This window comes from Elephantulus edwardii, unplaced genomic scaffold (assembly GCF_000299155.1).
Source record: "Elephantulus edwardii isolate Elephantulus edwardi_28Jun2011 unplaced genomic scaffold, EleEdw1.0 scaffold00009, whole genome shotgun sequence".
NCBI classification, from domain to species: Eukaryota; Metazoa; Chordata; class Mammalia; order Macroscelidea; family Macroscelididae; genus Elephantulus; species Elephantulus edwardii.
In genome coordinates, this window is record NW_006399759.1 from 5,827,332 (window position 1) to 5,851,755 (window position 24,424).

At 43.1% G+C, this 24,424-nt stretch overlaps 2 protein-coding genes across 2 annotated transcripts in view; both read left to right on the plus strand.

Moving 5' to 3' along the window:
* Positions 1 to 5,729: 5,729 nt before the first annotated feature.
* GTF3C2 (general transcription factor IIIC, polypeptide 2, beta 110kDa) lies at positions 5,730 to 17,724 on the plus strand. Its single transcript, XM_006880694.1, is given in 19 exon segments — positions 5,730 to 5,976; positions 6,150 to 6,471; positions 7,257 to 7,496; positions 7,623 to 7,665; positions 9,574 to 9,668; positions 10,247 to 10,324; positions 10,441 to 10,539; positions 11,244 to 11,471; positions 11,643 to 11,754; positions 11,967 to 12,075; positions 13,074 to 13,099; positions 13,255 to 13,384; positions 15,550 to 15,694; positions 15,788 to 15,949; positions 16,132 to 16,219; positions 16,447 to 16,575; positions 16,842 to 16,994; positions 17,139 to 17,246; positions 17,506 to 17,724. Coding segments are annotated over 19 exon segments (2,733 nt in total).
* Positions 17,725 to 21,496: 3,772 nt separating this feature from the next.
* MPV17 (MpV17 mitochondrial inner membrane protein) overlaps positions 21,497 to 24,424 on the plus strand; it is an 11,252-nt gene continuing 8,324 nt past the window's right edge. Inside the window, exon 1 of the mRNA XM_006880590.1 lies at positions 21,497 to 21,591. Within this exon, the coding sequence (XP_006880652.1) occupies positions 21,522 to 21,591 (70 nt within the window). The 5' untranslated portion in view covers positions 21,497 to 21,521. The remainder of the gene's footprint in view (positions 21,592 to 24,424) is intronic.

Consider the following 24,424-nt stretch of genomic DNA (forward strand, 5'->3'; position numbering starts at 1 on the left):
TGCAGTGTTTCCTTGTTCTGTTCTGATGACTGTCTCGTGGTCCAAGTGTAGGTTTCACATAAGTACAATTAAGTATTCCGGGATCCCCATTCTTCTCAGAGTCAGCCACAGTTTGTTGTTATCTACACAAATGCTTTTGCATAGTCAATGAAATACAGGTGGACATTCCTCTGGTACTCTCTACTTTTAGCCAGGATCCATTTGACATTAGCTATAATATCGCTAGTACCACGGCCTTTTCTAAACCCAGCCTGCACTTCAGGCAGTTCTCTGTTGATATGCTGGTCCAGTCGTTTTAGGATAATCTTCAGCAGAATCTTGCTTGCATGTGGTATCAGTGATACTGTTCAATAATTTCCACACTCTGTCAGATCACCTTTCTTTGGAATGGGAACAAATATAGATCTCCTCTAGTCAGTTGGCCAGGTTATTGTCCTCCAGATTTCTTGGCTCAACTTGGTGAGCACATGCAGGGCAGCATCTGTGTGTTGAAATATGTCAGTTTGTATGCCATCACTTCCTGGGGCCTTGTTTTTTTGCCAATTCTTTCAGAGCACCTTGAACTTCTTCCTTCATCAGCACAGGCTCTTGCTCCTATGTCATTTCATGAAATTCTTCTGTGTCCGCCAATTCCTTTGATACAATGACTCTGTGTACTCTTTCCATCATCCTTTAATGCTTTCTGGATCATTTGTCCTATATACATGAATTAACTTTTTAAAAAAAATTTTACCATCTTTTTGTGTGTACCGTCAAATCGGATCTGACTGGTACAGGAGGAGATTGACCCTCCTTCTCCAGCAGAGCATCTGGTAGCTTAGAACGGCATAACTCTGGAATTGTAGTGCAGCTTCTTGCCACTAGGCCACTAGAGCTTCCTCATGAATTAATTTTTTTACTTTGAACTTTTTGAGTGTCTTTGTTTTATGTCTTCTGAAAAGCATAATTTGTTTGACTTTTGACTCACTCTGGATCTTTATTCTTTTATCTTTTGAGTTTTTGTCTGATTGTTTTTTTTTTTTTGTTTATATTTTCTTTTTAGTATTTTATTGTGTGATCTTAAAAATCCTTCTGGTTATTTAGGAGTATATAGTATCTGCTTTTAGTGTATATAAATGGCATTAAATAAATTTCCAATTTATTAACCTCAGAAGCAAAATTAGGGTACCTAGTCTAGGTTATTAACAGACTATTGTTGTTTTCAGTGCTGTTGAGTATGACTGATAGTGACCCTATGATAACAGTCCTATCCTCTGCCATCCTCATAATTTCTGACGTACCTATTGCTGTATTCACTGTCAGTCTGTCTTGTCAAAGGTCTTCCTCTTTCACCTACCTTCCACATTTCTAAGCATGATATCTGGCCAACAGAGATTCATATGTCTTCCCATTCCCAAGAAAGGTGATCCAACTGAGTGTGCAAACTGTTGAACAATATCATTATTATCACACGCAAGCAAAATACTGCTGAAGATAATGCAAAAACAGCTGGAACAGTACATAGATAAGAAACTGTCAGAAGTTCAAGCAGGATTTAAAAGAGGCCATGGCACAAGTATATCATTGCTGATGTCAGATGGATCCTGGCTGAAAGTGAGGAATACCAGAATAATGTGTATTTATGCTTTATTGATTATGCAGAGGCATTTGATTGTGTGTATCATAACAAATTGTGGCTGACTTTGAGAAGAAATGGAATCCCAGAACACTTAATTGTGCTCATGCAGAAACCTCTACCTGGACCAGAGGCTGTTGTGTGAACAGAGCAGGGGAAACTGCTGCATGGTTTCAAATTGAGAAGGGAGTGCATCAGGGTTGTATTCTCTTTCCGTACCTATTCAGTCTGTGTGTTGAGAAAATTACCTGAGAGGCTAGACTCAATGAAGAGGAATGTGGCTGGTGGGATGGAGGGAGACTGATCAGTAACCCTGTGTTGTACAGATGACACTGCCTTGCTTGCTGAAAATGAGGAGAACTTGAAACACTTGTTGCAGAAAATCAAGGAATGCAGCCTTCAGTATGAGTTACATCGTTTTTGTGTTTTTTGGTTTTTTTTTTTTTAATTATTTTGTGTGTGTGTGTGTGTGTGTACCGTCAAATTGGATCTGACTTGTACAGGAAGAGATTTCCCCTCCTTCTCCAGCAGAGCATTTGGTGTATTTGAACCGCATACCTCTGGATTGCAGTGCAGCTTCTTGTCTCTAGGCCACCAGAGCTCCCTGGGTTACATCTTAATATCAAGAAAACAAAGATTCTTACTGCTGGACCAATGGGCAGCATGATGATGGATGGAAAGGAAATTGAAACTATCAATAGCTTCATCTTACTTGGATCCACAGTTAACACCCTTGGTACCAGTAGTCAAGAAATAAGGAAATCTGTTGCACTGGGAAAATCTCCAGTTAGGGACCTCTAACAACAGTGTGCCCAAAGTATGTGAGATGAAGCTTTGCTTCCAAGGTGCATTCTGGCTGCGCTTTGTCCTTGATAAATCTGTTTGTTCTTTTGGCTGTCCATGGCATGTTCAGTACTCTTATCCAACACCTCAACTCAAAAGGTATCAATTCTTCTTCTTCTGTCATCCTTGTTATTCATGGTTCTGGCTTTCAGGTACATAGCAGATGATTGAAAAGACCATGGTATTCTTCAAATTGATATTTTTGCTTCTCAGTAATTTAGAGAGGTCCCTTATTGAAACTTTCTCAATGCAATTTGTGTCCTGATTTCCTGATTGTTCATACAAAAGGTGGTGATTATGGAGCCAAGCAAGATGAAATCATTGACAATTTCAAACTTTTCTCCATCTAGCATGATGTACCTGTCAGCCTAGTGGGGAGAATTTTTTTCTTGATACTGAGATAAAATCTGTACTGAAGGCTGAAGTCTTTGATCTTCTGCAGCAGATGCTTTAAGTCCTCCTCACTTACAGCAAGCAAGGTTTTGTAATCTGCATGACACAGTTTGCTTATGAGTCTTACTCTAATCTTGATACCATATTCTTCTTCATAGAATCCAGTTTACATAGTTTGTTCAGCTTACAGATTGAATAGGAATGGAGAAAGGGTATAACCCTGATGCATACCTTTCTTGATTTTTTTTTTAATTTAGAAAAAATGAAAAAGGTTTATTAAGGTAATGCAAAGGAGGCATGGTTGATAATAGATAAAGATGAAAAGGAAAAAAAGAGGAGGGGGAGCATCCTTGGAAATTCAGGAGTAGACCCAAACCTTTTGGTAGGCAGCCAGCAGACAAAGAGGGCAGCCTCAAGTGGGCACTCTTTTTCCTTGGCTCCCACTGTCTTGAGACTGGTTATAGCCTAGCCCCATGTAGAAACCTGTAGGATTGGTTGGGATTAGAAGGAGGAGATGGATCCTTTGCTTTCCGAAGGAGAAGACTTCATCCTGATGCGTCTTCTTCGCCTTGATGCATCACTGAGAAACCGAAGGAGAAGACTTCATCCTGATGCGTCTTCTTCGCCTTGATGCATCACTGAGAAACCTTGCTTTTAGTCCTCTCCTATGGGAGTGGGAAAGAGAGGGAGAGTGACAGAGACAGACTGACCAGGTAGCAATTCTATCCCTTAACATAAGAATGAATATGCTCCTAAGTAGTGGAATAGCTGGGTCATATGGAATTTCTATGTTTAGCTTTTTGAAGAATCGCCAAACTGCCTTCCAGAGTGGTTGTACCATTATACCCTTTTTAATTTTTTTTTATTATATTATTTTTACGTGTACCGTCAAATCAGATCTGACTGGTACAGGAGGAGATTGCTCCCTCCGTCTCCAGCACAGCATCTGGTGGATTTGAACCGTGTACCTCTGGGATTGCAGTGCAGCGTCTTGCCACTAGGCCACCAGAGCTCCCTACCTTTTTTAATTTTTAAAAACCATTTAGTATTACCTTGCTCTTTTATAAGAGTAGGTTTCACATGAGCACAATTAAGTATTCTGGGATTTCCATTTTTTTTTTTTTAATTTTTTTTGGGATTTCCATTTTTATTAATGTTAACCATACTTTGTTAGGATCCACACAGTCAAATGCCTTTGCATAGTCAATTAGTCTCTGATTGTTGGTATTATGAGATGGGTTCTTTAAACTTCTTTTTAAAAAATAAATTGTTATTTGAAAATCTTATGCTAGTCTATTTTATAGCTGTAGTTAGGATAGATATTTAAACTCAGTTTGGTGTTTCACTGGGTTAAATACTTCTTTCCTATCATTTCATATCACAGTTTCTCCATTAGAAAATTCTTTGTTCTGAACCCAAAGGCTCTCTGGTATTTTGAATCCACCAGCCACAGGAAAGGAAGACGATAATAAACCTCCTCCCATACTGTTTACAGCATCATACTCCTTGGAGGGTCAATTCTAAATTGGTTCAGAGTGTGAGTTTTGTTTTTGTTGTGGTCTTGATTAGATTTTGTTTGTTTCTGTTTTCTAAATCAGATCTTCAAAGGTATTTGGTTTTTTCCCCGAGTGTATATGTGCTATAATTACTAGTGTATTGTATATTTGCAGTATTCTGTTGCCTTTATATAAATGACATCCTAGCTAAATGAAGAATTCTATGGTCACATCCTTTCTCTTAGTCCTGCTTCTTCATCTTCTACCACCAGCTGCTTCTGAGAACTCTGTAACTGGTCTAACTTTTTTACATTTCCTTTGTAAGAAACATAAGCAAAGATAGATGCTTAGTGTTTCCTTTCTTTTGAAATTTTGTCTTAATGTTATATTTCTTGATTTTGGTTATTCTTTATTGGCACAGTTTCTCCACTATTGCATAGTGACCTATTTTGAACCAACAGGCTGCTCTGCGGTAGAAAGATGTGACAGTTTGCTTCTATAAATGTTACAGCTTTGGAAATTCTAATAGGACAGTTCTAGTCTGTCCTGTAGGGTCACCGTGAGTTAGAATAGACTCAAAGGCAATAGGTAGTTCGTTCAGGCTTACTGTTAATCGAAGAGCAGTGTGGTTGGTGGATTCCTGCTGCCCTTTCTTATCTTGGCACTGTTAGGTTGCATTCTTAGCACATGATGTTTTAATGTATTCTTGGCCAGTGAGTTAAAAAGTTGGGTATTGTTACACTAGTTTATAATCTGTAGCTTCTTCAAGGGAAACAGCTGATAATTTTCATTTGTATGATATTTTTTACGGCATTAGCACACTTTTCCACTGAGGCTGATGAATTCTTTATCCTTCAGGCATATCTAGACCTCTGGGGTATTCTTTTCTGAATCTTAAAGTTTTTGGTTTGGTGGTCAGTGTTTTTGTGCATCTTTGTCAGGTTACCTTGGCCTGAGGTTGAACAGATGAATTTAAGAAAATGAAGATGTGTGACAGTTTAGTCCATTATTCAGTGTGTAATGGTTCATTCCTTTTAACTGTCAAAGCCAGACACATGTACAGTAGAAACTTGTCAGAGAGCTCAAATATTTTTCCATTAAAATAAGTGGTTGAAAAAGTGATGAGACTCTATCTTGTCAAAGGTTTGTGAGACTTGGAAACACAAGGCAGTCTCGTGTTCTGGTTCTCACAAGTTTTCCTGTCTCTACACTCTTACAACACGTTAGGAAATGTGACACTTCTCTAGAGTCATATAATGGACATTTTCTTTGGGTGCGAGGAGGCTAGAGTTTGATTGATTTCGCTGGGTTTCAGGGAGAGGAGTCGAATATTCAGGCCTTTGTATGTCTCTGTGCAGGGGCAGCCATTTTGGGGGTTGCTGATGGATACCTACGGGGTCGGCTGTGTTGCCCTGGGGGAGGCCGGCCCCGTGGGGAACATGACTGTGGTGGACCCTCCTGGACAAGAAGTGCTAAACCAGCATGATGTCAAGGCCTCTTCAGGAATGACCAGTACAGAGGCTTCCATAGAGATGTCTTTACCTTCCTCTTTGGCTGGATATGAGGATTCTTCTGATAAGAGGCGACTCCCTCTAGAGCCAGAAAGCCTCTCCAGACTAGAACAGCAAGGTACGTACCTGCCCTTTCATCTCTGTCTGCCTTTCTAGCTTAAGAGGAAAGAAAACAAGTTGAGTTCACAGGATCTTACAGACCTATGTGTGTTAGAACCTACCCCAAAGAGATGTCACTAGAGGTTGGCCTGCGCTCTGGCCTATCTCACAGACCCATGTTCTTCTCTACAGATCTTTCTTCAGAGATGTCAATGGTCTCAATGCCTAGGGCCACAAAGCCTGGCCGGAAGAGAGGTGGTAGGACACGAAAAGGCCCCAAAAGGCCCCAACAGCCTATTCCTCCATCAGCCCCTTTAGTTCCTGGTCTCTTAGATCAGTCCAACCCTCTGTCCACCCCCATGCCCAAGAAACGAGGACGAAAGTCCAAGGCAGAGCTGCTGCTGCTGAAGTTGTCAAAAGGCCTAGATCAACCAGCATCTCCACCTCCAAAGAGGCCTTCTGAGGACTTTGAGACCCCTCCTGGGGAACGACCCCGACGAAGGGCTGCCCAAGTGTAAGGATTGTTGGGCACCGTTTGGTGGAGGGAGGTTGGGGGTTAAGGGATCAGGGTGGGAGAGATGTTGGGAGATCAGGTAATTGAGGGTGGTATCTGGGTTTGAGGGACTTAAGCAATCTTTTAGCTCATGCCACAGTGACTTTTATCTAGTGCTAATTTTAATCTATCTGGGAGGTTTTGTTTCTGTACCTTGTACTCAGTCATTTTCCCCTCAATGAACTCCCGTAAGCACTTCATTCTCGACTGCCCCGTATGTATTAATGTGTGTATATGTAGACATGTGTATATATGTTGTTATTGTTATGCACCGTCGAGTCAGGATCGACTCATTGCTGACCCTTAGAGTAAATCACATGGGAAGAGTTTGCCCATCTTTGTCCCAGAGAGCAGCTGGTGGATTCTAAGTGCATGCCTTTGGGTTGGCAGCACAGCTCCTTACCCCTGGCCCACCAGAGCTCCCTGGTGTGCATAAATATGCACATACATACCATTCTGTTCAGTCTTTCCCTTTACTCTCTGTGCTCTTTGATTAGAGTGAAAGTACATAGGACTTATTAAGACTTGAGTTTCAGAGTTCACATTTGTTACCTAAATCATCTCAGCCAAGTTGTTTAATTTTCCTAAATTTCTGTTTCTTCTACCAGAGGGGAAGGGGAAATGAATGCCTGCTTCACGGGGTTACTGGGAGGATCCAGTGGGATAAGAATCACCCAGGTGTCTGGAAAACTGGGCTCTTAGTTAGGTCTTGGTGATTATGGCTCTGACCCTTCTCTCTCCCACAGGGCGCTACTGTATCTTCAGGAACTGGCTGAAGAGCTCTCCACAGCAATGCCTGCTCCAGTGTCCTGCCCTGACAACCCCAATTTGAGCAACCCCCCCGTACTGAAGAAAAGCCCCTCAGAGGACAACCCTGAGGGTGAGGGAGATGATGATACTACAAGAGATGAAGACTTTGTCTTCAAGGTTGAGCCTGAAGATGAGGAAGAAAATGAGATCCCAAGTGAGAACTCGCCTGACTCAGAGTCTCCAGTACCCACAGTGCCTGCCGTGCCCACAGTGTCTGCTGTGCCGACTGTGTCTGCTGTGCCCACAGTGTCTGCCGTGCCCACAGTACCTGCCACGCCTGCAGCGTCCACCATGCCCACTGTGCCTGCAGCACCCCGAAGCACTCCCCGAGGATCTGCTTCAGGGGTAATCAGAAAGGATAAGAAAGTGGATGGGAAGATAGTAGGATTTTCAAGCTTCAGCAGGGTGCCCCAGATGATGGCTTTGGCCTAGACCCTGTGATGGTCAAATAGAGAAAATAGAGTAGGGACAGCTCTTAAAACAGTTGAGGATTAGGGAGACTGGGGAGGGTGACAAGTAAACATTCATGTATTAAGCATCTGTTCTATCCTAAGAAACACAAACACTAGGTTTAGTGTGTAAGCAGCCTATTTTAGGCATATAAAGGATAGGTAGTTCATGGAGGAGTGATAATTGAACAGGATCTTAACTGGTGAGTAGAAATTTCCCCAAAAGGATCCTGGTTTTGGCTAGAGTTTAGAGCCTAGGGTAAAGTGGTGAGAGAGATTAGATTGGGAGAAAGAAAGAACTAAGACTAATGAAAGGGTTGTATGTTGTGCTAGGTGTCTCTCATTTTCTAAGGCTACAAGGAACCAACAGAATTTTTAATAAGGAAGATAGAATCAGTTAGGAAAATAGGCCAAGCTGCGGTTAGAAGACCAGACTAATAAAGCCAAGATAGATATATATAGATATACAGAGATATATATAGATAGAGAGAGAGATATATATATAGATAGAGATATAGATATATGTATATACGGTCAACACTCTTGGCACCAGTAGCCAGGAAATTAAAAGGCGCATTGCCATGGGAAAGTCTGCTGTTAGGGACCTCTCCAAAGTGCTGAAGAGCAATGGTGTCTCTCTGGAGACTAAGGTGCGTCTGATACAGGCCATGGTCTTCGCAATCACTTGTTATGCATCAGAGAGTTGAACAATGACTAGGGAGGATAGAAGGAGAATTGATGCCTTTGAGCTGTGGTGCTGGAGAAGAGTATTGAGAATACCATGGACTGCTAGGAAAACAAACAGATTCATCCTAGAGAGGGTTAAACCAGGTGGCTCCTTGGAGGCAAGGATTCTGGGGCTTTGTCTGACATACTTTGGACATGTTGTAAGGCAAGCCAGGTCTTTAGAGAGGGACATCATGCTGGGTAGAGTAGAGGGACAGCACAGGAGGGGAAGACCCTCTATGAGGTGGATTGATTCAGTGACTGGGGTAATCGGGATGGGTGTGTCAGAGGCAATGAGATTGGCACAGGATAGAGCACGGTTTAGGGCTGTTGTACATAGGGTCGCTATGAGTCGCAAATGACTCGACGGCACATAACAACAACGTGTGTGTGTGTGTGTGTGTGTATGGAACTACTTTTCTTGCCTGGAATGCAAAAACTTAGTAATCAAGATAAATTATATTTCAGTGCAGTATTTTAGAAAATAAAAGTTAATACAGTAAATCCATGGTGAGCATCTTTAAATAAAGAAAAAAAATTTATTTCTGATTTTATCTTACACTACAGTCTCTGATGTGGCAAAACACAGTACTGTTCGAAGTCTAAAACTTGTAGAAAACTTGCAAATGAGAAGAGTTGACTGAGTTGTGAATTTGATAGCCAGGATTAAAGATGATAGTCAACATGATGGAGATGCATGAAGTTGTAAAGAGGGGAAGAAAACGAGAAACACTGGGAGGATACAGCATAGAGCAAACTGATCAGAGAAGGGAAAGCCTGCAAAGGAAGCCAAGAAGGGATATTGGGTACAACGGCGGGACTTTCCAGAGACAGATGAGTGTACTCCAGATCAGATGCATCAGCAATACTGAGGAAGATGAGAACAGATTTTGCAATTTAGATAGAAGAATGGGGAGCAGAAGGTGGTGAACTCATTGTAGTGACTGTCTTTTTTAAAGTGCTGATAGGGGAGTGGTTAGGCAGTAATGTCAGGGAAAAGGCAGACAAAAGCCGAGAAAGTTATCTCCTGGGGGCTTCCTCATCAACCTGCATAATGATCTTCAATTTCATCCTGTAGAAGCAGAAGCCACACTGCCGGGGAATGGCTCCCAATGGCTTACCAAATCACATCATGGCTCCCGTGTGGAAGTGCTTTCATCTCACCAAGGACCTGTGAGACTTGGGGAATGGGAGCAAAGGAGTGCAGGGGTGGTGTTGGAGTCTAAAAAATCTAGAAGTGGGGCTGTGGGGATAAGGGGGCACTGACAAGCCAGAAATGCCTCTGTTGGACTAGCCAAATGTCAAATATCTAATAGCTTACCTGCAGCTAGTGGCTGCCATATTGGCTAGCACCGATATAGGTAATTTTCATCCTCACAGAAACTGTGCTGGTTTTTTTTTTTTTTATTTTGTGTGTGTGTGCCGTCGAATCGGATCTGACTGGTACAGGAGGACATTGCTCCTCCTTCTCCAGCAGAGCATCTGGAGAAACTTTTTTGAGTGAAGATTTAGAAATCATGTTGGCTTTTCATACCTTCATAGACTGTTTATTTTATAACATTAATTGTTACTGTTTAACACATTGCCACATGCTTTTAAATTGAGACTGTGCTTAGAAACATATTTTTGCTGTCATTTGAGGCAACTTGTTAATTAATTGCAGTGTCTAATCAATCCATCATAGAAGTTTTTCTTGGACATTACTGCTAGGTTTCCTCTCTTCTCCTCTAATGCTGCTTCTGTCCCTTTAGTCGAGAACAGAAGCATTCCTACTGGGAGTTTGCGGAATGGATTCCTTTGGCCTGGAAGTGGCACTTGTTATCTGAAATGTAAGTTGAAGAGACTCCTGTGGTCTTGAATGGGATCAATGGAGAAGGAGAGTGACAGGAAGCTCTTGAAATTGAAATTCTTTCACCTTCAGGCTGTTAATTTTTCCTTCCCTCAGTGAGGCAGCTCCTTACCTCCCCCAGGAGGAGAAGTCTCCGCTTTTTTCTGTACAACGTGAAGGGCTTCCTGAAGATGGCACACTCTTCCGTATAAATAGGTAAAGCTTATTGCCTGCCTATCCTTTTTCTGACTTAGAAAACAGAAATGAGGAAGGAGAAAGGAATGACAAGTTCATTCTATCCTTCCAATGCTGGACCAGTGATTTCGGGGCTAAGAGTCCTGGCAGCTGCTGTGCTGGTGTGCCGTCAAGTCAGAGCTGACTCAGCTATCCCTCCAGCAGATTTTCAGAGACTGTGAATCACACAGGATGAGATTTCCATGGACAACTGGTGGATTTGAACCGGGTCGGTCACTTTGGATTGGTCATGCACCTCTTTACCACTTGGCCACCAGAGCAGAGCTCCCTAAGAGTCCTGGCAAGAGCTGCTCAGCTCTGCTTCTGGCTCATCACCGCAGCTAGATAGAGGGAAGCTTGGAAGATGGCAGATGAGCAGTTTACAAAGTCGTTTCCATGCAAGTAGACCTGGACAGACTGAGCCTAGAGAGAACACTATAGTAAACCAGAATGAACAACTCTTCATTTTTAAAGATGAGCCAGAGCTGGACAGGCTTTGTGAAGGATATTCTTAAGTGTAGACTGAGGGATCTTCTTACCTAGAAACTCTCTGTGATGTTCTGGCACAACCCAGTTGTGGATGAACCTGGCTTTAACCCAGTTCACACCAGTGCCAGGTGGAGCTTTCATTCTACCGTCCTCATTATTTTTTATTCCTTTTCCATTCCATCTTTGCAATACTCTAGATTTAGCTCGATCACAGCACACCCAGAGCGCCGCGACATGTCCTTCTTCACGGGGGGACCACTCTGGGCTATGGAGTGGTGCCCAGTGCCAGAGGGGGCAACAACCTCACAGTACGTGGCACTCTTCTCCAGTCCGGACATGAATGAGACACATTCACTGAGCCAGCTTTATTCGGGCCCTGGGCTGCTCCAGCTCTGGGGCCTTGGGACCTTGCAGCAAGAAAACTGGTGAGGTGGGGCTGGGACACTGCCATGGGAGGGTGGCTGAGGTGGAGAGAAGGCTGGGGGTGGGCAGTGTAGGGCAGGGCTTATACTGGGTCGAGACAAGTGGGGCGCAAGTTCTTGCAGCCCTGAGCTCCTCCTTTCTACTTGTTCTCTCCACATTCTTCCCCTTCCCAGTCCTGACAGCAGGGCCCACTTTGTCTATGGGATTGCTTGTGACAACGGCTGCATCTGGGATCTCAAGTTCTGTCCCAGTGGAGCATGGGAACTTCCAAGCACTCCTCGGAAGGTACTTTCCATTGGCTTTTTGAATGGCGCTAAGATTCTGAATCAGAACAGAGAGACTCTAGTTCTCAAAGTTGGAGAAAGGGAGGTTGGAGAGTAGTGGGTAGCATTTCCCCAGTAACTTCATATCCTAATTCCAGAACCAGGGACCTAGGAGACTTTCTGAGAGGTGCCTGATGACAACAAGCTTAGCACAGATTTGGTCTTGCCCTCTAGGCCCCTCTCCTGCCCCGACTGGGTCTCTTGGCTCTTGCCTGCTCAGATGGAAAGGTGCTGCTGTTCAGTCTGCCTCATCCTGAGGCCCTGCTGGCTCAACAGCCACCAGGTGAGTAGCCCAGAAAGGAGAATGGGCTGCTATATTATTCACCTACCCTGAAACTCTAGGCTTGATCTCTGTACTGTAGAACTTTGCTCAGTTACACCTCCACTTCTGACTTGACCCTTTGTTGTTTAGTCTCTGTTTGACAGCCCTTTTCATCACAGTCTCTTCGTAGCTTCCTTTTCCTTTCCATTTCCCCCTCTGTGCTTTCAGGGCCTTCTCTCTTGCTGCCACACGTTACTAGCAGTGTCAAGGGCAGCTAGTCCTGTTCCTTGTCTTACCTGGCCTCACTACCACATGTATACACATGTATGTGCATAGTCTGTTTATTGGGAAACAGGGAAAGGATGTAGAACTAAATGTGAGGAGGAAGAAGAGGGAAGTGTTCCAAGAAAAGGCAACTCCTATTTGTCAAATTTATATACTGCAGATTTAAAGACAGAAACACCACTAGGTGAGCCCTGGGACATTCATTCCATCTCTAGTGATTGGTGGAAGAGTATGTTGAAGAGGGAATAAGTCATGAGAAAGTAAAGACAGTAACCCTAGATAATGTTTTTAACAAGTTTGGCTGTCAAGAGGAATGACAGTAGAGTTTGGTGGCTGGAAGTGAATATGGAATAAAGGATAGGGCTTTTCTGTTACCTGTGAATATGGGAATAATCCAATAGAGAGAGAGGTGGAAAATGGAAGAGAAAGGTGAAATATTCACATGAACAAAATCCTGGAAAAGATTAAAGAGGATGAGAAGAGTAGAGGTGTAGCCATTCTGATAGGAGAAATACTGCTATCTGGTGTAGTGAAAGGGAAGAGAGTGGGACCAGGGAGAGAAGGCTTTGTAAATTCATAGGTAGAAAAGGAAAGCACTTTCTCACCAAATAGAAGAGATTGTCATTATCTAAAGGTTCAGAGGAGAGGAGGCTGCCCTGATAGCAAAGCCTGATAGAGACCTCTTTAGGATTCACAGATCCACAGCATCAGTTCTTGCTCTTCTTTCTCTACAGATGCGATGAAGTCAGCCATCTATAAGGTAAGTGAGGAACTTCTACCTTAGCTGAACTTCATTTTCTAGAGCCTTCTTGCTTATTCCGTAGTGAATCCCTTACCTCTGGAATGTTTCCCCTGTTCTTTTAGACTAAATAGAAGGCATCCTTAACCCTAGTCCTCTACCTTCTATCCCTGCAGGTAGAATGTGTGGCAACCCTTCAGGTGGGGTCTATGCAAGCCTCAGACCCCTCTGAGTGTGGCCAGTGCCTTAGCCTGGCCTGGATGCCCACCCGGCCCCACCACCACCTGGCTGCTGGATACTATAATGGTAAAAACCAAAACCCAAGGAGCTGTTGCTCTAAACTCTTTTTACATAGATTTGGTTTCTGGTGGTTGGTTTTTTGTTTTTGTTTTTTGTTTTGTTTTGTTTTTAATTTTTTGTTCAGTACTGGGTATACTGACAAATATTCAAACAATATATTAAAAAAAAGTCAATAGAATTTTTATACTTTAAAAAAATAAAAATGTAGGTAAATATAATTCAATGCAGTTTACTATGTATAAATATAAATAGATGGAAAATAAATACATAAAAATGTGACCATATTATAGTAGCTATTTTAAATTTTAAAATATTAAATTTGTGATATTTTCATTTATAGAAGAAAGCACTGAAGCAAAACTGAATATAGCTAAACTTGTAAATACACTTTCATCTCAAGATACTAATCCCCTAAGATATCTTTGAAATGTAAACAGAAGTATTATAAATGACATTAAATAGTTGGAGTCAGTATGTTGCTGTTAAATGATCATTTCTTTTTTAGACGTAGTCTTTAGACTCCCTGCTGGGAAGATAAGGATGTTAGCACTGTTGCACTTCTTCCTATCATCGCTCTATCTTGGAATTGGGTTTCTTTTGGTGAGATTATTCTTACATAGTCAAGATAGTTCATGCTGTCCTGCTATCTCAGTCCTCAAAGTGACTTCATTTTATTTCTATACTTAAGTGATTGAATGTCTCCACCGCCCTTTTATCTCAGCTTCCTCCTCCACTGCTTAATTATTTCTATTGCTTGTTGTGATTCAGAGGCTCCCTGAGTAACACATATAGTTAAGCGCTTAACTTCAAACTGAGAGGTTGGTAGTTCAAGCCCACTCACATATACCTTGGAAGACAGGCCTGGCAATATGAAAGGTTAAATAGTAGGAAGAAAGCCAATGGAGCAGTTTTGCTCAGCACACGTGGAGTTGCAATTACCTGGATTTCAGCTCAGAACAACAAAACTACCCTTTGTCCTTAAGTTTTTTAAGGAAGGTTCATAGGTGCTACATTCCCTGAATTTATGCATAAAAGGAGTTTTAGTCCTTTCTATGTTACATGTGTAGAGTTTAGGGCTGTTGTACATAGGGTCGCTATGAGTCGCAGGCGACTCGATGGCACATAACAAGATGTTATATGGATAGCTAAAATTTTTTCCATTTTTTTTTTCAATCTTTATCAGAATTATACAGAATTGCCTTCCCTCGAGTCAGTGTGATGTTTAGCTTTTTGATCAGCCAAGTTAGTTTCTCGTTATCTGTTTGTTTCCTAGCTTTCTACCGTTTGGCTTTTGGCTCCTTGTCTCTTCTCTTTGTCTTAGGGCAGCGGTTGACAAGCTTTGTGTGAAGGACCAGACAGTAAATTTTTTTAGGGATCTCTGGTAGCACAGTCTGCATAGAGTTGAGCTGCTAACCTAAAGGCAACCCATTTGAATCCACCAGCAGCTCCACAGGGGAAAAGATGGGCAGTCTCCTCCTATGCCAGTTAACAGCCTCTGAAAACCTCCTGAAGGGTCCGCTATGAGTCAGTTCTGGCTTGATGGCAGTGAATGAATGCGTAAATATTTTAGACTTTGTGAGCTTCTCTGGCCTCTGCTGGGATTACTGAACTGTGTCCTTGTAGGGAGAATGCAGACCATAAACATTAGGTAAATGAATGGCTGTGCTCCAATAAAACTCTACCAAAAGATAGAGTGAGCCGTATTGGCATAGGGCTGTAGTTTGTCAAACCTTCTCCTGGAGAGTTTATAGGTTTTTTTTTTTAAAATACTTTCATATAAGATAGAGTGAGCCGTATTGGCATAGGGCTGTAGTTTGTCAAACCTTCTCCTGGAGAGTTTATAGGTTTTTTTTTTTAAAGTACTTTCATATAATAGGGTTTATTAAACCTGTCGTAGGATACAGGTTCTGGACTCAGTCATTAGTTGGGTGTTTTTTGTAGTTGTTGGTTTTTTTCCCCCCCACCCATTAGTTTTTATTGATGAAAACTGGAACTATAATATTCACTACTTATAGTTTGGAGGGAATGCTAGTTAAGTAATTATCATCTTTATCCTTTCTAATAGTTTAGCTCTTAGGATAAAAGACTAAGGTTCCAAGAACCCAGAGAGAGAAGCTAGAGCAAAAGAAAGCCTCCCTTTCATTTCCTATGCCTTCTGTCTCTTACCCCAGGTATGGTGGTTTTCTGGAACCTTCCTACTAATTCACCCCTGCAGCAAATAAGACTCTCTGATGGCTCCTTGAAGCTCTATCCTTTCCAGAGTTTCCTTGCCCATGACCAGGCTGTGCGTAACCTTCAGTGGTGCAAAGCTAACAGGTATAGGAAAGTTGTGGACCTGGGAAGTGAAGAAAACTGGGGAAGGCTGACTCTGAAATTTTTTCATATTTGATCTTCTCCCATCTTTCACAGTCATTTTCTTGTCTCTGCTGGGAATGACCGGAAAATCAAATTCTGGGACCTTCGACGACCTTATGAACCAATAAACTCTATCAAGCGCTTCCTGAGTACAGAGTTGGCCTGGCTGCTCCCTTACAATGGTGTCACTGTGGCTCAGGACAACTGCTATGCCTCGTACGGCAGGATGGCGAGAGACGGAGTCCTAGGGGGAGGCCCTCGGGGTTGGGGTGTAAAGGGTTTATTGTGGGGGAAGAGGAATGAGAGTTTCATTGAAATTATTTGAATTCAAGAAGCATTGAGAAGAAGAAATGAAGGTCACTTTAGAAAAGGAAAATTTTGTTTCCTTTCTTTTACAGTTATGGACTCTGTGGAATTCATTATCTTGATGCTGGTTACCTTGGTTTCAAAGCCTACTTTACTGCTCCTCGAAAAGGCACTGTCTGGGTGAGCCCTCTCTCTTCCACAGTCTTTATCACACAGGAAACTAATCACCTGGTGATGATCAAGGAGAGCCGATAAATTTTGGTAGAAAGAGAAAAAGATAGGTCTATGGTAACTTTATCATCAGGAACATCAGGTTCTGAGAAACTCACTTTTGTTTGTCTCTGCTGTTTCTGGTTCAAAGACCTACTAATGAATATGAGTGAATGAACTCTGTCTCCTCCTTCTAGAGTCTTTCCGGATCAGACTGGCTTGGGACGGTAGCTGCAGGAGATATATCTGGGGAGCTCATTGCAGCTGTATTGCCTGATTTGGCCCTGAACCCAATAAATGTTAAACGACCTGTAGAGCGAAGATTTGTAAGTAGAAGATATTTTATAGCACCACCACTTGTTGGATCCTAATCCACATGCCTTCCCAACTCCTGATAGTGCCCAGCCTTGATACTATACCTGAAAATTTTGGCATAGAGTTACAGATAGCATTTCCAACCTTAGTCTAAACATGTTTAAACATTCTACCACTTTCCATCTTTAAGTCTCTTCTGCCCAAAACCAGTTTCCTCTCCCTTACCTTTACTCTGTCTTCTATATAATTGAGCCTAATCTTCTGGTCTCCTTTGTAGCCTATATATAAAGCAGATCTGATCCCGTACCAGGACAGCCCTCAAGTTCAAGACCATTATTCTGCCTCTTCTGGTGCCCCTAATCCTCCTACAGCTCGAACTTATGCTGAAACCGTCAGCCATCACTATTTGCTGTTTCAAGACACAGATTTGGTAAGTTAAAGGAAATGATTCCACGTCCATCATTGGAAAAGTTAGAAGCTTTCAGTCCTTGTGCAGAGGGAACCTTAAGGAGTTCCAGCATAAAGGTAAAGAGAAGACTTAAGAAGCTGCTCACTTTCTTCCTCCTTCCTCCAGAGTTCCTTTCACAATCTGCTCCGTAGAGAACCAATGCTGCGCATGCAGGAGAGAGAGGGGCGTTCTCAGCTCTGTCTGGACAGGCTGCAGCTGGAGGCTATCCATAAAGTAAGAATCTTTCTCATCTTCTCTACCTCCTCTCTCATTTTTTTCCCCCCAACTCTAGGCCTATGAGCCAATGGCAGCAAAGGAGAGAATGCAGCTTGGGCAACCTCATACACATTCATTGTCTTCTCATGCCTGACTTCTCACCCCACCATGACCCTTATCCTCCTTTCAGATTACGGCTCATTTTGTTGCTGTTGTTCATTTACATAAGACTCACCCAAAGTACCAACCGTGGGTGTCTTTCATCTTCTATTTACAGGTACGTTTCAGCCCAAACCTGGACTCCTATGGATGGCTCATATCTGGGGGACAGTCCGGGCTGGTTCGAATCCATTTTGTCCGTGGACTCACTTCCCCACTGGGTCATCGTATGCAGCTGGAAAGCCAAGCCCAGTTCAATGCTATGTTTTAACTATTCTACCCCACTGAAGGGTTTAACTTCCCTCCAAGCAGCCATTGCCTTCTGCCCAGTCTTTAGTCTTGGTCTGTACAAGACCCTGGAATGAAGTCTACCAAGAACACATATCCCCCCAGGCACAGAGTCATAGGAACTGGGACCTTCCTGGACAGTCATGCTGCCCAGGCCTGGACCTTTAGGCCTGTTTCCCCAGGACTCCTTAGATCCCTCTCCTTCCACAGACTTCTATAGTCACAGCCTCCTGTGGGCAAGGGGGTTCTCCCTCCATGAACTCTCAAGGCTCCTCAGCCATAAAACTGGTTCACAAGAAACACTCAGGCTTGACCTAGGCTTGGGAGTCAAATTGCTCATATTGAGCATATTGTGAAGTAGGTGAAGCCAAGTAAAGGTACTGGGTGTTTTTGAGATCACATGTGAGTGGGTGTTTGGAGAACTGAAAAGAGTATTCGCATAAAGGCACCAGAATCCTGTGTTACTGCCTTCCCAAACTCCTTTAGAGTAACCAACACACAGGCCTTTGAGGGGGTGATAGTAATTTATTGGACAGAAGCTGCTTATTTCTTTCATTGAGGAACACCACAACACCCTACCAATAGAACAGTGACTCAGATCTTACTTGCTCCTGCTTATGAAATATTCCTGGCCACTGGTCATCTGACCCTACTTGAACACTCCTAGACAGTCGTGTTTTAAAAGATCTTCCTTTATATTGTCAAAGCGTATACCTCTAAATTTTACCCATTGGTGTTAGGAAATCTAGTCATTTTCCCTGTGATTGCCCTTTTAAGTATTTAACAATAGCTATCATGTGTTTCCCAAGTATTTTCTTCTCTAGATTAAATATCTTCAGTTACTTCAAATTTTACAAGTCATGATTTTTGATTCTTCATGATATCTGTCACATTGTTGACTTATTAAACATGTTTAGCTACTTTATTTCATCTCTGTTTATATAGGAGTGTTCAGAACCTAAGTGCTGTAATATATGTATGATAGTTCATCTTGTTACTGTTCTCTTGTGAGATGGTACAAGCTCATGGTACTGTTTTCTAAGAAAGAACACACAGTATAGCAATGAGACATGGCCAACCAGTCTTAGTTGCATGAGTATAGAGTGGAATTTGGGGAAGTAGTTAGATGCCCACATGAAGCAAAGAAAACTAGGAAGCCAGCTCCTATTGGAAGGACTGGAAATTACTTCAGTGCATATCAGAAACAGAACCTTTGGCACTTCTAGATTGATAGTGCATATCTTGGGCCCAGCTTTCTGCTTCTCCAGGGAGGAGGAACTGATTTTATATCAATAAATCTCCTGTAAGAGAAGAATCAAATTGTTCAAGACCCTTGACATACAGAAGATGAAACCAGCAAATAGCAGTGAAAGAACCACAGCCCATGTCAACAGAGCCATGTGTGGCTCCACCCTGTGGTGCTCCAGTCCAAGTGTACTCATTTTCTGTGGTAACTGGTAGAGAAAGTGCCTTTCTTTGCAGAGCAGCTTTGCTCATCCTGCACAGCAGTCACTTGACACTATATCCTGAAATCCCACTGGGTGCCTGGGGACCCTCACTCCTGAAACAGTAGGATGGTGCTAGCAGTCCTGCCTCTGCTCCCAAAAGAAAAGCAGACTACTTAGGCCTTTGATCATTTTCACTATCAAGTTTTTCTTCCCAGGCCACTCTTATTTCTAACCTTCTCTCTTAGTATACTAAACCTTATACTAGCCATTGGTTCCTGTCTTGTTCTACCTTTGTGCCTTTGCTCACACTGTTCCCTCCGAGGAGTGTCCCTTTTCACCATTACCACCTAAATGTTTCATCTTACAAGAGCTGAGCTCAAATTCTACCTTCCTAGATTTCTCCAGTAAGAATTCTCCCAAGACTGCAAGAGAGGAAACTAATAAATATCTATTAAGCACTTAATGCTCATGCTACTTAATACTATGAAGTAAGTATTGTTTCATTTTACTTAAAGAAACTATAAACTTCTGAGAAGGTGAGATGCCAGATTAAGGTCATAGTACTACTAAGTAGTGGTCCTTAGATTTGAACCCAGTTTTTTACCTCCTTTCCAACCAACCACATTCAGTCCCCTGTTACTTTTACTAGTGTAACCTGAGCTCTGATAGGGAGTTATGTTGCCAGCCCAAAAGTGGACAGTTCAAATCTACCAGCTACTCGAAGGGAGAAAGATGGACAGTCTCCTGTATGAGTTCCTGCCCTGAAAACCCACCGGAGGGTCAGCCATGAGTTACTCCCACTCGACAGCAATGAGTTTTACAGTAAACGCCAGTATTTTGCACATAGAAGCCTTTTAGTTAATGCTGTGACAAGTGAGCTATCTTGCTTGCTTATTCTGTTTCTCCACAATCAGTGACAGGATTCTTCCTGTCTTATCCATATAGAAACTGGCTGAGTTAGGGCTATGTAGAGTGTGCAAAGAGTGAAAATCTGGCAATCCCCAACCCATCACCAGAATATTTTAGGAATTCCTTCAATCCTAGAAATAACATGGTAGCATATTAGTAAACTCTTGGAATGTTAGTCCTAAAAGAGGATATAATCCTCTAGGGTGCTAGTTTTCCAAATAATTTTTGTTTGGAATCTTTTGTTAAGTATCCTTTTAGCATAAATAAGATAGCAGTTAGGCTAGAAGAACCTGTTGTGATAAGAAAAATATAGTTGGACCCCCCACATTTTACAGATGCAGAGCCCTAGATTCAAATCTTATGAGGGTCTACACCATCTGTTAAATTCCTAAACCCTCTTACAAGGTTCTGTAATTCCAGTGCTTTCTATAGAAGATATTCCTGCCACAAGTTCTTCAATAAAGTACTTGTGATAATGGACAAAACCATGGGATAGTTGCTCTGGGGCATCAAAGATGAGTAACAGTACCACCTGTTATCCAGGAGCTTAGAATTACTGAAGCTGGTGGAGGGCTTAGAAACAATAAAGTCCGTATACCCACACTCTCGATTGCCCCTTACAGTTTCCAAACTCAAGTCTTGGCGAGATTTTTTGAGTCCTGAGGCTTTAGAAAGTCGTGGGGACCTTGGTCAGTTGGAGTTGGGATGAGAAGTGGGGGTGCACCGAGGATGAGAGGTCTTGGACCTGGGCGAGAAGCGGGAGAACAAGAATGGACACATGACTGCCAGAAGTCTTGGCACAGTCCGCGAGGAAGGGATGGTCGAGCGGAGCCGTTGGAGAGAAGCCATCCCCCCAGCCAGCGGCCGGAAAGGGCGGGGCCTGCGGCGGAAGACCCTGGGGCTGCCGTTCCGGGCAGGTTGGAAGTGGCAACACTACGTGGAAGTTGTTCCGGTGAGTAGCGTGCCGCTGCTGGTGTTTCTGTGGTCTTTCGCTCAGAGAGCTGCTGGTGCTACTGTGGTTGCTTGCTCAGAGCGCTGCGTGTGCTGATAAGACGTGACTGTGCCATGCGTGGGCAACCACGGACACTTTCTGGTGTAGAGTTCAATTTAAGAAGGATGTGAGCTGCTTCCAGTTTCTAGACTTTGCCACGCCCCGGTTCCGGCTGGAAACCAGAGCAAACCTTTCTTTCCAAGGTGTCTCTGCTTCAAGGATGGGCTTGGAAGGCAGATGACTGCTTCTGGGATTCCATGGCCATCGGCGTCTTGGGCTTGGAAGGCAGATGACTGCTTCTGGGATTCCATGGCCATCGGCGTCTTGTGCCCAGTTGTTTTAGAACGACCCGTGTGCCCGAAAGTTTTCCAAGAAGCATCCCTCCTTTAGGACAAATTGCAATCAGGGGAGTTTGGGGCTCTGGGGCTTGTCAGGAAAAAAGCCTCCATGATTGTGGGACCGTAAAGATAATTCCCTCTCCATTTGGCTTGACAGATCATGGCACTCTGGCGAGCATATCAGCGGGCCCTGGCTGCTCACCCGTGGAAACTACAGGTCCTGACAGCTGGTGAGTGCCCTTCGGGACCAGAGCAGGTGGATTTAACAGTCTGGGCCTACTGCACATCCATCGTCACTTGCTTCTTGTTTTACTACCTTTGAAGACTGGCTGTCTCGATGCAAGCTATCCCAATTCCTTTGGAAGCTGTCTTCTCAGGGCTGTTGCTGAGGGACTAACATAGTGGTTCCAACTGTGAAGTAAAACCTTGAACTCCTAAAAAACCCTTAAGATAGACATTATCTTCACTTAGAAAACTAACATTTTGCAGCGTGCAAAACATTTTCACAAACATAATCTCACAAGGTCCTCAGTCCCAGTAAAATTTGTCACCTATTATTATTACTGGTGCAGATTAGATCACATACCTATTAAGTGTTGAAATCAGAGTTATTATCCCTCTCTGGCTTATTCTTCTTGTTGTTGTATATCATGGATTTTGAATTGACCCATAGCTGACCCTCCGGCAGGTTTTCAAAGGCAGTTAATTGCACGGGAAGAAATTGTCAGTCCTTCCGAAGAGCGGCTAGCTGGTGGACTCGAACCTCATTCCCTCGGGATTGCAGCGCAGCTTCTTGCCACTAGGCCATCAGAGCTCCCTACTTAGGGCTCTTAACTCTTCTTGTTGTTGATTGCTTTTGAGTCAAGCACGACTCAGAGATCCAGTGAACAAAAGACCTGAAGCCCTCTACAACTATCAACATATAAAAATTCATAGAGTTTCCAGAGACACCTTGTTTAGGAAGTGGATGCAATTAAGACATGTATATGTAGTTTAAAAAATGTTACAGAAAGCATCCCTGTAGCAGTACCTAGTTTTGATACCCTTGAGCATTTCTTCCTAATGCACACTCTCAAGAAATAATCACATTCCAAGATTTTGTCATTCTTGCTTTGCTTAGTTTTACCATCTATGTGTTCATCATAAACAATATACAAGGATTTTCCTTTCATATTTTTAATTTTTAATGCCCAAATTCAGTGGTGGTTTAGCAAAGGTAACTCAAGGCTTTAGCTAGATTGTTAACCTTTTCCTTTTATCAGATTTGGTGACCTGAGAGGGGAATGGCACAGGGATAAAGTCTTATTAGGGGAAGGATTAGAAGGGGCAGTGCAAAGACTGGTTTTTGTGTGTAGCATGGTCTTCTGAGGAGAACTGTTGCAAAGGTGAAGGGCTGCTCAATGCCAGGGTGGAATAGAGACCTCATTACTGGAATAGTCCTACGTCAACACAAGAAACAGCAGGGTGACTGGGCAGAGGATGGACTTTTTACCCCCTCCTTAGGTCTCTCTCTAGCCTCTTGTGCCCAACCACCCCATGTCCTGTCCTCAGAGTGTCCGTCAGCCCGCATGACTCACCTGGGTGCGTGTGTGGTGACTCATGCTGGACTGTGTGGCTATGATGGGAACTGACAGGCTGGGCCCTTTGCCCAGCCTCAAATTCCCTTAGGGCCAATGGCTGCCAGGAGGAAAGTCCGCTCGTGGTCATCTAGAATAGGGAGGGAGAGAGGGACGATCTTTGTGTTTCCCTATTGCAAGGATTGATGACTGAATGACAGGAGCGCGAGCTCTGTGGGGACTCAAATACAGGTCTGTGGCTGACCTGAGTTAAGCCTATTGAGCCCACACCTTCGGTCTTCCTGAGGTTGTGCCAACATTTCAGCTCAATCCTGAAGCAGCCTGCAGCCTCTTACTAAAACCCCTCTCAGGCTTTTCTAAACACTGATTCTTTCCATCCTTGATGCTCAGTATTTGGATCAAAGTACAGATAAAAAGGAACTGGATTTACTTCGTGCAACTGTGGTTGGACCCCAGCACAGTAATCACTAAGAGCCCATGGGACAGCTCACACTACACCAGAAAACAGCTCAGTTTTCCAGTTTTGAGTTAGAAGAACAAGATTTAATATAAGAGTCATAACACTTAGCAACTACATTACCCAGGACAAGCCAGTACACTACCCCGGGCTTGTTTCCTTGTTTAGAACTTGGATTTAGTTATATCACCTTTCAAGTAATTGTCAAGTTTGTTTCTGTGAAAAGACCTTGAAAATAAAAAATTGTTCTGTAAACATAAAGGCTCAAAGGGTTGGTCCCTGGTATGATTTTGACAACCCAGGAACAAGCTTTTTGTAGAATTGCTTGGATTGGGTTTGCTCTACTTGCCACAAACCTGAAAATGGGTATCTTAGTTTTGTTCCTCCCCCACACCAGCCTGAAGCTTATGCTAGTATGTTTGTTAAGGAGTAGTCCCCTGTGGAGAGAAGGGAGAGTCCACACAGCTTGCATTGTTCAACTGGATATTGCTAAGAGCAACTGTTGTTTAATCTCTTCCATTGTCTAAGAAATGCATTGAAATGCATTTTAGGGATGTCTTTTTCTCCATGGAGAAAGGGAGAACCTGTTAGCCACTGACTTCCATTTCACATCAGTCAAAGGAGTATGCACTATGGAATGGCAACTCGGGTTGTGTGAATGTACTTCCAGGTGGCATAGGTACTGGCGGAACTGCTGCAGTGTCCCCAGGTAAGGCAGCAGCAACGAAGGCATAGGCTTGAGAGGCAAGTGTCCTTCAAGTTCAGTTGCTGAAATAAGTGATAGGTCAAGTCAGTAAGATCCAAAATGCTTCATAAGAAGAGCTGATATACCCAGGTGGAAAGGCCAGAGTCAGAAACAGGTAGCCAGGGCAAGGGTTGGCTTCATGATTTGTAGAGAACGTTGTTGTTATGTGCCGTTGAGTCGCTTGCGACTCATAGCGACCCTGTGTACAACAGCCCTAAACTCCGCTCTGTCCTGTGCCAATCGCACTGTCTCTGACACTCCCATCCCAATTATCCCAGTCACTG